This window comes from Pseudoliparis swirei, chromosome 20 (genome assembly GCF_029220125.1).
Source record: "Pseudoliparis swirei isolate HS2019 ecotype Mariana Trench chromosome 20, NWPU_hadal_v1, whole genome shotgun sequence".
Classification (NCBI taxonomy): domain Eukaryota; kingdom Metazoa; phylum Chordata; class Actinopteri; order Perciformes; family Liparidae; genus Pseudoliparis; species Pseudoliparis swirei.
The window spans coordinates 19,418,300-19,432,150 of NC_079407.1; the positions used below are offsets into that span (position 1 = coordinate 19,418,300).

General features: G+C 40.1%; 1 protein-coding gene across 1 annotated transcript; it reads left to right on the forward strand.

Annotated features, from left to right (window-relative positions):
- Positions 1-1,843: 1,843 nt before the first annotated feature.
- On the forward strand, positions 1,844-5,739 carry LOC130210813 (extracellular calcium-sensing receptor-like). The gene is made up of 12 exons (XM_056441305.1): positions 1,844-1,884; positions 2,076-2,257; positions 2,412-2,503; positions 2,699-2,878; positions 2,982-3,170; positions 3,321-3,532; positions 3,662-3,857; positions 4,033-4,242; positions 4,337-4,460; positions 4,541-4,734; positions 4,944-5,225; positions 5,317-5,739. Exons 1-12 carry the CDS (start codon positions 1,844-1,846, stop codon positions 5,737-5,739), a joined length of 2,325 nt encoding a protein of 774 aa, XP_056297280.1.
- The last annotated feature ends 8,112 nt before the right edge of the window (positions 5,740-13,851 follow it).

Below are 13,851 nucleotides of genomic sequence, written 5' to 3' on the forward strand. Positions count from 1 at the left end.
AGGATCGCCGGATGGACAGAAGCAATACATGTCATGTGTCATGTTATAATAAAAATATCTGGATCTTTGGCAGACCTTTTTGATCCAGATCTGAAGAATGACCAACGGTCAAATTATTACTAAATCGCATTAATGCTTTCAATTCAATATTATATATATACAGGACTGTCTCAGAAAATTAGAATATTGTGATAAAGTTCTTTATTTTCTGTAATGCAATTAAAAAAACAAAAATGTCATGCATTCTGGATTCATTACAAATCAACTGAAATATTGCAAGCCTTTTATTCTTTTAATATTGCTGATTATGGCTTACAGCTTAAGAAAACTCTAAAATCCTATCTCATAAAATTTTAATATTTCCTCAGACCAAGTAAAAAAAAAGATTTATAACAGCTGAGTGTTTGTCAAGGCTCAGGAAACCCTTGCAGGTGTTTCGAGTTAATTAGACAATTCAAGTGATTTGTTTAATACTTTTTTATGATATTCTAATATTTAGAGATAGGATATTTGAGTTTTCTTAAGCTGTAAGCCATAATCAGCAATAAATCAGAATAAAAGGCTTGCAATATTTCAGTTGATTTGTAATGAATCCAGAATGCATGACATTTTTGTTTTTTTAATTGCATTACAGAAAATAAAGAACTTCATCACAATATTCTAATTTTCTGAGACAGTCCTGTATGTATGTATATACATATATATATATAACACACACAAATCTCTCTCTCTTTCTCTCGCTCTCTGTCTCTCTCTCTCTCTATATATACATATCTATCTCTCTCTCTCTCTATATATATATATACATATAAATATATATATATATACATTTAATTCAGTTATGGGGCTTGGCGTGTTCTTGAGGATATGGTCTGAAATTTAGAATTTGTTGAACACTAAGTCCTTTTACCATCAGCTAATGTCATGATGTCATGACAGAGATCTTACTAGTAGCTGCAACCATGCATGAAGAAGTATTTTCTTTACTGAATGTCATTAATGATGACAGTTATTTATATTCATGAGGTATAACATAGATGTGACAGTTATGGCAGCCTTACAGATGCCCCTTCAAAAAAGGCTTATCTATATGACCTTTATCAACTTTTGCTTGAAATGTGCATTTGTGCTCCATGTTTGTCTCATCATGCTTGTCTCACCAATAAAGCTAAAGTCAGCAGGAACTGTTGTACACCAGGCCAACTCATTAAACCAGATATTTTTAAAAACCTGCATATAAATAAAGTATTGAAGAACTACATTTAATAAAGGAAAGACAAATACATTGGCTTGCATGTACACACACATTTTTGCACTTCCACTGCCTACACACACACTAATAATTTGCAATCATGCTGTTGTTGTCTTACTCTCACTCTTGAGAGGAGTCATTTGGGATTGTGTGCCATCCTGTTTACTTGATGAAAAGGCGTTCCATCTATTATAAGTACTCACATCAAAGGTTCAACTGTTCGGTAGACGAGGGGGGTATGTCACAGTTTGGACACTGGCAGTTGGCAACGTAACTGAACTTTAAAGGGTTGTTTTGCTCAAGGTTGAACTCTAGAAATATAGATTTTTCCAACTGCATTGCGAGGGATTTTACTTTTTTATTGCACAACTGTTTATAGATGTTGAATGTAATGCCTCGGAGAAAGCTAACTGAGTACTTGTACATATTCTAAGTGTCTAGAATGCCTGCATCCATGTGTTGGTTTTCCTGTCTCTTCACTATGTGGCCCTCTTCAGCTCCATCCCTGCTACTTGTCGGGCTTGTGGGCAGACAGCTGGGCTCAGGTGGGACTTCAGTGCTGGAGACAGTGTCTTGTTCCCGTGGGGTACGATGACAGCCAAGGTCTGCTCCAGGATGAGATGTCGCGACAGGTGGGCTCTTTCCTCTTCATTATCAACCTCCAGCTATAGACAACGACTTCACTCAGCTGCCACATTACAAACCTTGCACAGGGTAAAATTCTGTTCTGCACTATTTACTTGACAAAAAAAATCCAGATAAGTACTGGTGGCTTCAACCTTTTGATTGATTTTCTCTAATTTCTTTTCTTCTGTTGTCTCAGTTTCGAAAATGTTGCATTACAGTACATTCATGGTATGATGTTTGCGGTAGAGGAAATCAATCACAGTACAATGCTGCTACCAGGTGTGAAGCTGGGGTACCATATCTTAGATAGCTGTGGCCTACCTCCATGGGCTCTCCAGACAGCACTGTCACTGGTTGGAGGAGACAACGCCATGTGTAGTTCAACAGACTCTCAAGATTCTGTTGAAGAAGGAATCTTAGAAAGGAAAGGTAGCCTATTTTGTATCTATACTTTGTCCATTACATTATTTAAATGATGCATTTTGGTTCTGTAAACATGGAACAAACCCTCACCCTTTGTTGCTGCCGTTAGGTGCTTATCGTGTTCCGGTGATTATTGGGGCTTCTTCATCTGGAACAGGACAGATACTCTCCAGAACCTTGGGACCACTCTCTGTACCTTTAGTGAGTTTTGTTTTGAATATAGAATTAACACTGTACTGTAAATTTGTTTTCTTATTTTAGGGACCTGGTGCCATATTTTACATCACTCTTAGGACTAAGACTTTTTCTTTCTGGGAGAGGACCTAATTTTGGAAATCACTCTGAACACTCCTGTTTCTAATATTTTGTATGGAACATTTTCTTTTGATATTTCAGATGAGCTACACAGCTAGCTGTCCCTGTCTGAGTGACAGACTCCAGTATCCAAACTTCTTCAGGACCATACCCAGTGATATTTACCAAGCCCGAGCTTTTGCCCAGCTTTCCATACGTTTCAACTGGACCTGGATCGGAGCAGTTGTAGCAAACAACGATTATGGTCATGTGGCCATGAAGGTGTTTCCATATGTTGTAGAAGGCATTTATGCAAAACATTGTACAACACTTCAATGCTTTCTTTAAATCTAATCTTTTTGCTCCTTTTAACTGTATATGTCAGGTTTTTCAGGAGGAGACTCAGGGGGCCGGCGTGTGTCTGGCATTTGTAGAGACTCTCCAAAGGGAAAACATTGTGAGTGACGCCAGACGAGCAGCCCTCACAATTCAGGCTTCGACTGCAAAAGTGATTCTGATCTTTAGCTGGTACACAGAAGTGAGGGAACTGTTCCTGCAACTAGCCAAGATAAATGTGAGTAATTGGAATACAATTGTGTTTTGAATACAGTAAATGCAATAGAGACATTTTATATGACAAGGATACAGTTTAAAAAAATGAATCTTAATTTTATCTTTTAGAGTGCATTTTGATCTTTTGATATTATCTTCTTGCGTTCACTAGGTGACTGACAGACAATATCTGGCCAGTGAGGCTTGGAGCACCAGTGGTGATCTTCTCCGAAATGTTGTCTCAACTAAAGTAGCAAAAGGGGTTTTTGGTGTTGGCATTAAAAGTTCAATCATGCCTGGCTTTGAAAATTATATCAAATGGTTGCACCCAATCTATCGTCCTGAAGATGAGTTCTTAAGAGAATTCTGGGAGGCAGAATTTGGGTGCAGTTCTGAGGCCTCACCTCTCTTTACACATTCCTCTCCATCTTTCAAATCTGGAACCCCATTAAATATTTCTACATCACCTCCTGCAAATGGATTGACTCACAAAGGTTCTCTGCCACTGTGCAGTGGGACCGAGTCCCTAGAGGGAGTGAATAATCACTTCACTGATACCTCCAGTCTTAGGGTGACATATAATGTTTACATTGCTGTTTATGCTGCAGCCCACGCCCTTCACAGCCTCTTGTCCTGCCCTGGTAGAGAAAGCTCACCCGGAAACAACAGCTCCAGCTGTTCCTCTCCAAAGGATATCAAACCCATAGAGGTAAGCATAATAATCAGCATTTGCCTGAGCGTGGAAATGTACACTTTGCTTTAAACAAAATGCATATCAAATTATGATCATACTAATCCTCAGAAAAGGTTTGTCAGAGACATTATTTTGCACATGCTCTGTCAGTGCGTCAATTTAAGTATTGATTATATCTTTATACTTTCAGCTGTTGCAGCACCTGAACAACGTGAATTTCACCACACCGCAGGGTGAAATGTTTTATTTCCAAGGTGCAGACATTCCAGCAAAGTACGACCTTGTCAATTGGCAATACACCCCCCAGGGGTCACTCAAACTGGTTTTGATTGGTCGTGTAGACGGCTTTGACATCCACCTTAATGAATCGGCTATTCAGTGGAGTACAGGATCCAATCAGGTAGTTTAAAAAGAACAATATTGATTGAGGCCGGTACCAAAATGGGATTTCCAAGGCATTATGTCTTGAGAATATGGTTTTACTTGTTGTTTAGGTGCCAACTTCAGTGTGCAGTGAGAGATGTCCGCCAGGTACCCGAAAGGCCAACAGGAAAGGAGAACCTCTCTGCTGCTTTGACTGTATCCAATGTGCTGAAGGGGAGATCAGCAATGTAACTGGTGAGGAAATTACTCCATTAGAAACCCTCCATTTTCTTTTTGTGTTTTACTTTCCTAACTCCTCTGTTTTCCTCCCCCAGATTCTCTTCACTGTGAACGTTGTCCAGATGAGTTTTGGTCCAATGCTGAGCAAACTGCCTGCATCCCTCGTCAGCTGGACTTCCTTTCCTTTAATGAAACCTTGGGCATCACCCTGACTACAGCAGCTGTATCTGGTGTTGCGGTGACAACAGCTGTGTTTGTGGTGTTTCTCCGTTACCGTCAAACACCTATGGTGAGCTCATTGAATAAAGTAAACAATACCATAATGTACATTTTCAACGAAATGTCACTGTGCTGATCGATTTGTTTCATCTAATACCCTTACATGCCATTGTTCAAGGTACGTTTGATAACAAAACATTAGGTTCACTTTAAACATGCCCTTTTTGGCTTGTGGTTAATGTGGTTGGCCTACTTTTCATGTTATTTTTTTAATTGTAGGTGCGAGCCAACAATTCAGAACTGAGCTTCCTGCTTCTCCTGTCCCTGAAGCTGTGCTTCCTGTGCTCACTGGTGTTCATTGGTCGTCCATCAGTCTGGGCTTGTCGATTCCAACAGGCAGCTTTTGGGATCAGTTTTGTACTTTGTGTTTCCTGCCTCCAAGTCAAAACTATAGTTGTTCTGGCAGCTTTCCGCTCAGCTCGTCCAGGTGCTGAAGCCTTGATTAGGTGGTTTGGTCAAGGCCAACAGAGAGGAAGTGTTTGCTTTCTTACTTGTGTACAGGTACTACTTTTCTTTAATGTATATACATATACCAATAGACTTTGGTCTACGATATTTTACATCAATGTTATTACATTTTATTTGAATACAGATTATCATCTGTGCTACATGGCTGTCCCTCAGCCCCCCTGTGCCTCAACGTGATTTGGGTTTCCAAGGGTCAAAGGTCACCTTGGAGTGTGCCATGGCCTCTGTGGTGGGCTTCTCTCTGGTTCTGGGCTACATTGGTCTGCTGGCCTGCACCAGTCTCTTCCTGGCCTTTCTTGCTCGGAAACTCCCTGACAACTTCAACGAGGCCAAACTGATCACTTTCAGCATGCTGATATTCTGTGCTGTTTGGATAGCTTTCATTCCTGCTTATGTTAGCTCTCCTGGGAAGTATGCTGTTGTTGTAGAGATTTTTGCAATTCTCGCCTCCAGCTATGGTTTACTACTCTGTATCTTCGCTCCAAAGTGTTTCATTATTCTTTTGAGGCCGGAGAAAAACACGAAGAAACAACTAATGGCGAGGTAGCAGAAAAAATAACAACATATGTCCTTGCTTTTATTTAATGTATATAGTAGGCCTACTAAAAAACATTGTAGTGTTTTTTCAGATTTTCTTAAAATGTGACGTATTCTAAAACGATTCAGTTTTTTCCCACTTTTTGCTGTCTACTAAATATATATATATATATAGGTTTGATTCCTGGTCTGGGCAGTCCTTCTGTGTGGAGTTTCTCTGTTCTCCAAATGTTAGCGTGAGTTCCCTCCGGGTTCTCCGGCTTCCTCTCACAGTCCAAAGACATGCAGCTCAGGTTAATTGGACACTAAATTGCCCGTAGGTGTGAATGTGAACGTGAATGGTTGTCTGTCTCTATATGTGCCCTTTGATAGACTCGTGACTTGTGCAGGTGAATCCTACCTTCGCCCCAAATCTGCTGGGATCGGCTCCAGCGTCCCCGCGACCCTATAAAGGAGAAGCAGTTCAGATAATGCAACGACATGTTGTATGTTTTGTTTATGTAATCCCAAATTAAAACATAGGCCTTTTTTAATACTTTAATAATAACAACTATTAATAATGTACTCGCCTTGTACTGCGTGAGAAAAAATGTCAACATTAATAAACAGAAATAAATACTTTTTAAGATTGTGTTTCAGGTTTTTTTTGTAGTTATGCAACTATTTGCATCACATGTTGTGCCATGCATGTTTATTTTGAGCAGAAAAAAAGTGAGAAGGAGTTACATCAGATTACACTTCACAATAATTAATTGCCATTTTTGAATAGATCAGATGTGAATCACAGGAGAGAGTCCATGTGAATATTGTCAGAAGAGTAATACAATGGTGGTCACAACACGACACATTCCAACTTTATCATTCCATCATTTCATTTTGGAGTTCTTATGACATTTTAGAAAATACCCAGAGCGACAGCTGGTTTTAAAGACTTAGTGGTTAAACCATACCGTCAATTCAATTCAGTTTATTTTATATAGCCCAATATCACAAATTACAAATTTGCCTCAGAGGGCTTTACAATCTGTACATATACGACATCCCTGTCCCAGGATCTCACATCGTATCAGGAAAAACTTCCAAGAATTGTAAAAACATTTTTTTCACGAGGCCGGCCCACCAGGCAGGCGGCATCAAATACAGCCTGGTCCAATGGACTCTATGAGACGGGAAGTCACAAAGACTCCGGGGAGGAAGTCGAGTAAGTAATGTGTGATGGAGAGATGAAAATTCTTACATAGAAAGAAGAGGAGAGAGGTGCTCAGTGTATCCTAAAACGTCCCCCAGCAGCCTATAAGCCTATAGCAGCATCTCTATAGGCTGGACCAGGAGAAACCTGATTCAGCCCTAACTATAAGACCGTCAAAGAGGAAAGTCTTCAGTCTACTCTTAAATGAGGTGACTGTGTCTGCTTCCCGGACTAGCCCCACATTTAGTAAGCTCAGCTCTCTAGTGGGGCAATATGGTACTACAAGCTTCTTAAGATATAATGGTGCATCACCGATCAAGCCTTTGCAGGTGAGGAGAAGAATTTTAATTGTAATTCTTGATTTTACAGGGAGCCAGTGCAGAGCAGCTAATACAGGAGTAATGTGATCTCGTTTCTTGGTTTTAGTGAGTACACGAGCTTCAGCATTCTGGATCAACCGCTGGCTGTCGAGGTGGTGCCCAGCGAATAATGTGGGCTACGTAGACAACTGGAAGACTTTCTGGGGAAAACCTGATCTGATGAGGAGACGGCATTCATCCCACGTTGGGACGACGCTGTCTCATTTCTGCGAATATGACCAAGTTGATCACCGGACTTAATCTATGACAACCCAGGGTTCAGATCAGGAACCGGGAGCAGAGTTGTAGTTTAACACCCTTCTCTGCTCTTCCATTTCGGCAGTTAATTACCCACCCTTGACTTTTTAGAGAGACTGTGTCTGTCCCACGGCCACTTCAATTAAATAAATCAAAAGTAAGCAGAAGAGGAGTCGTACACAATAACCTTATACAAGTTAACACAATTATTTCAGCAGTGCAACAAAATAGGTCTATTAAATGTGGTCTCCTAAAAAATCGATCTCTGTCATCTAAAGCTGTGTTACTGAATGATTTAATATCAGATAATCACATTGATTTATGTTGCCTAACTGAAACCTGGCTGAGCCATGAAGAATATGTCTGCCTGAATGAATCGACTCCTCCAAGTCATATTAATACTCACATTCCTCGAGGCACGGTCGAGGAGGTGGAGTAGCAGCCATCTTTGAATCGAGCCTATTAATTAATCCTCAACCAAATTACTACACACCTCATTTGAAAGCCTTGTTCTTAGTCTTTCATCCAACCTGGAAAACACTACAGCCAATTCGATTTGTGATTCTGTACCGCCACCAGGTCCATATTCAGAGTTTATATCTGAATTCAAGAATTTATATCAAGTTTGGTTCTTAAAACCGATAAAGTTATTATTGTTGGAGATTTTAATATCCATGTGGATGTTGATAATGATTGCCTTAGTGCTGCATTCATCTCCTTGTTGGACTCGATTGGCTTCTGTCAGAGTACAGAAACCCACTCACAGCTTTGGCCACACGCTTGATCTTGTTCTTACTTATGGCTTTGATATTGAGCATTGAACGTCTTCCCACAGAATCCTCTTCTGTCAGACCACAACCTCATAACTTTTGAATTTATACTACGGAGTGTACTCCGTTAGTTTCAAAAGTTTCTACACTAGATGTCTAACTGATAGTGCTGTAGCTAAATTTAAAGCGATTCCTTCTGTATTTGATTCGATACCACGTCTCAATATAACAGAGGACTCCTGGTCTAACTTTAGTCCGTCCCAGATTGATCATCTTGTTGACAGTGCCATAGGCTCTCTGAGAATGACACTGGACTCGATAGCCCTCTGAAGAAGAAGACAGTGAGAGGAGGTTTGCTCCTGGTATAACCCTCAGACCGCAAACTGAAGCAAACGTCACGAAAGCTTGAACGCATATGGCTCAACTAATCTCGAAGAATCCCGCTAGTTTGGCGAGATAGTCTTAAACATATAAGAAGGCCCTCCGCCAGAGCAGCCTATTACTCATCAATAATAGAAAAAATAAAAACAACCCCAGGTTTCTCTTCAGCACTGTAGCCAGGCTGACAGAGAGTCACAGCTCTGTGGAGCCGAGCATTCCTATAAACCTTAGTGGTAATGACTTTATGAACTTCTTTAATGAAAAGATTTTAACTATTAGGGACAAGATTAATAATCTCTTGCCCATAACCAGTGCCAATCTGTTCTCAAGTGGAATGGCCTTGAAACCTGTATGCCCTGGTATATTTGGAGGATTTTCTCCTATCAACCGTGACCAATTATTTTCAACGGTTTCTACTTGAACAAATCGCCTACCTCTCTCTTGGACCCCATCCCGAGAGGCTGCTTAAAGACGTTTGCCTTTAATTGGCGGCTCTCTATTAGATATTATCAATGTGTCTCTGCTAACAGGCCACGTACCACACTCCTTCAAGGTGGCTGTTATTAAACCTCTCCTGAAGAAGCCCACTCTGGATCCAGAGGTATTGGCTAACTACAGACCGATCTCTTACCTCCCTTCCTCAGAAGATCCTTGAGAAAGCAAAATCAGTTTGCGACTTTCTACATCATAATAGTTTATTTGAGAAATTTCAATCAGGATTAGAAAACAGAAAACCACAACCGAGACTGGTGAAAATTACAAATGACCTCTTAATGGCAGCAGATAAAGGACTCTCTGTCCTGGTCTTGTTAGACCTTAGTGCTGCATTCGACACCATTGACCATGACATCCTGTTACAGAGACTGGAGCAGTCGATTGGCATTTCAGGCACGGCACTAATTTGGTTTAAATCCTATTTATCAGATCGATCTCAGTTTGTATTTGTAAACGATGACGCGTCGATAACCACCAACGTTAATCACGGAGTTCCACAAGGGTCTGTGCTTGGACCAATTTTATTTACCTTATACATGCTGCTCCTTTGGGCAATATGATCAGAAACACTCCATAAACTTTCATTGTTCTGCAGATGACACTCAGCTATATCTAGCGATAAAACCAGAGAGAGCAACCAACTCTGTAAAATTCAAGCATGTCTTAAAGACATAAAACATGGATGACCTGCAACTTCTTGATGTTAAACTCAGACAAGTAATTTTAATCGCCCTGAGCACCTCAGAGATCAATTATCTGGTGATGTGGATTCTGTAGACGGCATTGCCCTGGCATCCAACACCACTGTAAGAACTCTAAAGAATCTTGGCGTTGACTTTGAACTCCTTTAACTCCACGTAAAGCAAATCTCAAGGACTGCATTCTTCATCTAATATTTCAAAATCAGGCACATCTTGTCTCAAAAGATGCAGAAAAATTGGTTCACGTTGGTTCGTTGAGACTGGATTACTGCAACTCCTTATTAGCAGGCTGCTCTAATAAATCTCTGGGTCCTCCAGTTGATCCAGAATGCTGCAGCTCGTGTTCTCACTAAAACTAAGAAAAGAGATCACATCACTCCTGCACTAGCTGCTCTGCACTGGCTCCCAGTAAAATCAAGAATCACTTTTAAATTCTTCTCTTAACCTACAAAGCCTTGATTGGTGATGCTCATATCTTAAGGAGCTTGTCGTACCATATTGCCCCCACTAGAGAGCTACGCTCACTAAATGCGGGACTACTTGTAGTTCCTAGAGTCTTAAAAAGTAGAATGGAGCCAGAGCCTTTAAGTTATCAAGCTCCTCTTTATGGAACCAGCTTCCAATTTCAGTCCGGGAGGCAGACACAGTCACCTCGTTTAAGAGTAGACTTAAGACCTTCCTCTTTGACAGAGTTATAGTTAGGGCTGAATCAGGTTTGCAGGTTGGTCCAGCCCTTGATATGCTGCTATAGGCTTATAGCTGCCGGGGACGTTTTGGGATGCACTGAGTACATCTCCTCTTTTTCTCTCCTTAAGGATGAATTTTCATCTCTCAATCACACGTTACTGCTTTCTCCCCGAAGTCCTTTGACTTTACGTCTCATGGGGTCATCGGACCCTATGAGACGGCATAGATCCTATCTGCCTGATGGATCGTCTGGTCGTGGAATTCCTGCTCATGACTACGCCACTGTCCTGTTGAGACTCCGCACTCCTCCTCCCCACCGCCATCTGCCTGATGGATCGTGGGAGGTCTCCATCGTGGAATATGCCTACTATGAACTATTCATACACTCTGTCATATTCATTGAATGTATTTTAACTCTAAATCTGTCCTTCTGTACACATTACATCTATTGCATCTGTCCATCCTAGGGGAGGGATCCTCCTCTGTTGCTCTCCTCCAGGTTTTTTCCCTTTTTCCCCTGAAGGGTTATTTGGGAGTTTTTCCTGGTCCGATGTGAGGTTTTGGGGCAGGATGTCTATGTGTAGATTATTAAAGCACTCCGAGACAAATTTGTAATTTGTGAAATTGGGCTATACAAATAAACTGAATTGAATTGAATTGAGGGACCTAAGAGACTTATTAGAGCAGCCTGATAATAAGGACTTGCAGTAATCCAGTCTAGAAGTAACAAATGTATGAACTAGTTTTTCTGCTGATGTGACTGATTTTTGAAATGTTATGTAGATGAAAAAATGCAGAAAAAAGATAAAAGATCATGCAGAGATTCTTTACAGTGGTGTTGAAACCACAACACTAGATAATTGATCTCTGAGGTGCTCAGGGCTGAGTAAAATAACTTCAGTTTTGTCTGAGTTTAAAATCAAGAAGTTGCAGGTCATCCATGTTTTTATGTCTTTGAGACATACTTGAATTTTACTGAACTGGTTGGTCTCCTCTGGTTTGATCGATATGTATAATTAGGTATCATCTGCAGAACAATGCAAGTTTATGGAGTGTTTCCTGATAATATTGCCCACAGGAAGCATATATAAGGTTAATAAAACTGGTCCAAGCACATAACCTTGTAGAACTCTGTGACTAACGTTGGTGGTTATCGAGGCTTCATCGTTTACAAATATAAATTGAGATCGATCTGATAAATAGGATTTAAACCAACTTAGTGCGGTGCCTGAAATGCCAATCGACTGATCTAGTCTCTGTAGTAGGATGTCATGGTCAATGGTGTCGAATGCAGCACGAAGGTCTAACACGACCAGTACAGAGATCAGTCCTTTATCTGCTGCCATTAAGAGGTCATTTGTAATTTTCATCAGTGCTGTCTCGGTGCCGTGGTGTTATTTAAATCCTGACTGAAACTCCTCAAATAAACTATCATGATGTAGAAAGTCACACAACTGGTTTGCGACTACTTTCTCAAGGATGTTAGAGAGGAAGGGGAGGTTAGAGATCGGTCTGTAGTTAGCCAACACCTCTGGATCCAGAGTGGGCTTCTTCAGGAGAGGTTTAATTACAGCTACTTTGAAGGAATGTGGTACATGGTTTGTTAGCAAAGACACATTGAAAATATCTAATAGAGAGCTGCCAATTAAAGGCAAAACGTCTTTAAGTAGTCTTGTCGGGATGGGGTCCAAGAGACAGGTAGACGGTTTAAAGGTAGAAACTGTTGAAGACAATTGGTCAAGGTTGATTGGAGAAAAGCCATCCAAATATACACCAAGACATACAGCCGTTTCCAAGGCCAGTGCACCCACTTGTCGATAGATTGGCACTTCAGTCAGTCAGCAGTGGATTGGAATCAAAACAACATCCCAAAACCACAAATAAGAAATTTGCCTCAGAAGGCTTTACAGTCTGTACCCATACGACATCCCTGTCTCGGGACCTCACATCGGATCAAGAACAACTCCCAAGAAATAGAAAAAAACCTTTCACAGGGAAAAAGAGAAGAAACCTTCCGGAGGGCAAAACAGGAGGATCCGCGGATGGACAGAAGCAATACATGTCATGTGTCATGTTATAATAAAAAAATCTGGATCTTTGGCATACCTTTTTGATCCAGATCTGAAGAATGACCAACAGTCAAATTATTACTAAATCGCATTCATGCTTTCAATTCAATATTATATATATATATGTAAATACATATATATATATATATATATATATATATATATATAACACACACAAATCTCTCTCTCTTTCTCTCTGTCTCTCTCTTTCTATATATATACATATCTTTCTCTCTCTCTATATATATATACATATCTATATCTATATCTATACATATATATAGATATATATGTATATATATATACATTTAATTCAGTGATGGGGCTTGGCGTGTTCTTGAGGATATGGTCTGAAATTTAGAATTTGTTGAACACTAAGTCCTTTTACCATCAGCTAATGTCATGATGTCATGACAGAGATCTTACTAGTAGTTGCAACCATGCATGAAGGAGTATTTTCTTTACTGAATGTCATTAATGATGACAGTTATTTATATTCATGAGGTATAACATAGATGTGACAGTTATGTCAGCCTTACAGATGCCCCTTCAAAAAAGGCTTATTTGTATGACCTTTATCAACTTTTGGTTGAAATGTGCATTTGTGCTACATGTTTGTCTCATCATGCTTGTCTCACCAATAAAGCTAAAGTCAGCAGGAACTGTTGTACAGCAGGCCGACTCATTAAACCAAATATTTAAAAAAACCTGCATATAAAATAAAGTATTGAAGAACTACATTTCATAAAGGAAAGACAAATACATTGGCTTGCATGTACACACACATTTTTGCACTTCCACTGCCTACACACACACTAATAATTTGCAATCATGCTGTTGTTGTCTTACTGTCACTCTGGAGAGGAGTCATTTGGGATTGTGTGCCATCCTGTTTACTTGATGAAAAGGCGTTCCATCTATTATAAGTACTCACATCAAAGGTTCAACTGTTCGGTAGACGAGGGGGGTATGTCACAGTTTGGACACTGGCAGTTGGCAACGTAACTGAACTTTAAAGGGTTGTTTTGCTCAAGGTTGAACTCTAGAAATATAGATTTTTCCAACTGCATTGCGAGGGATTTTACTTTTTTATTGTACAACTGTTTATAGATGTTGAATGTAATGCCTCGGAGAAAGCTAACTGAGTACTTTGTACATATTCTAAGTGTCTAGAATGCCTGCATCCATGTGTTGGTTTTCCTGTCTTTTCACT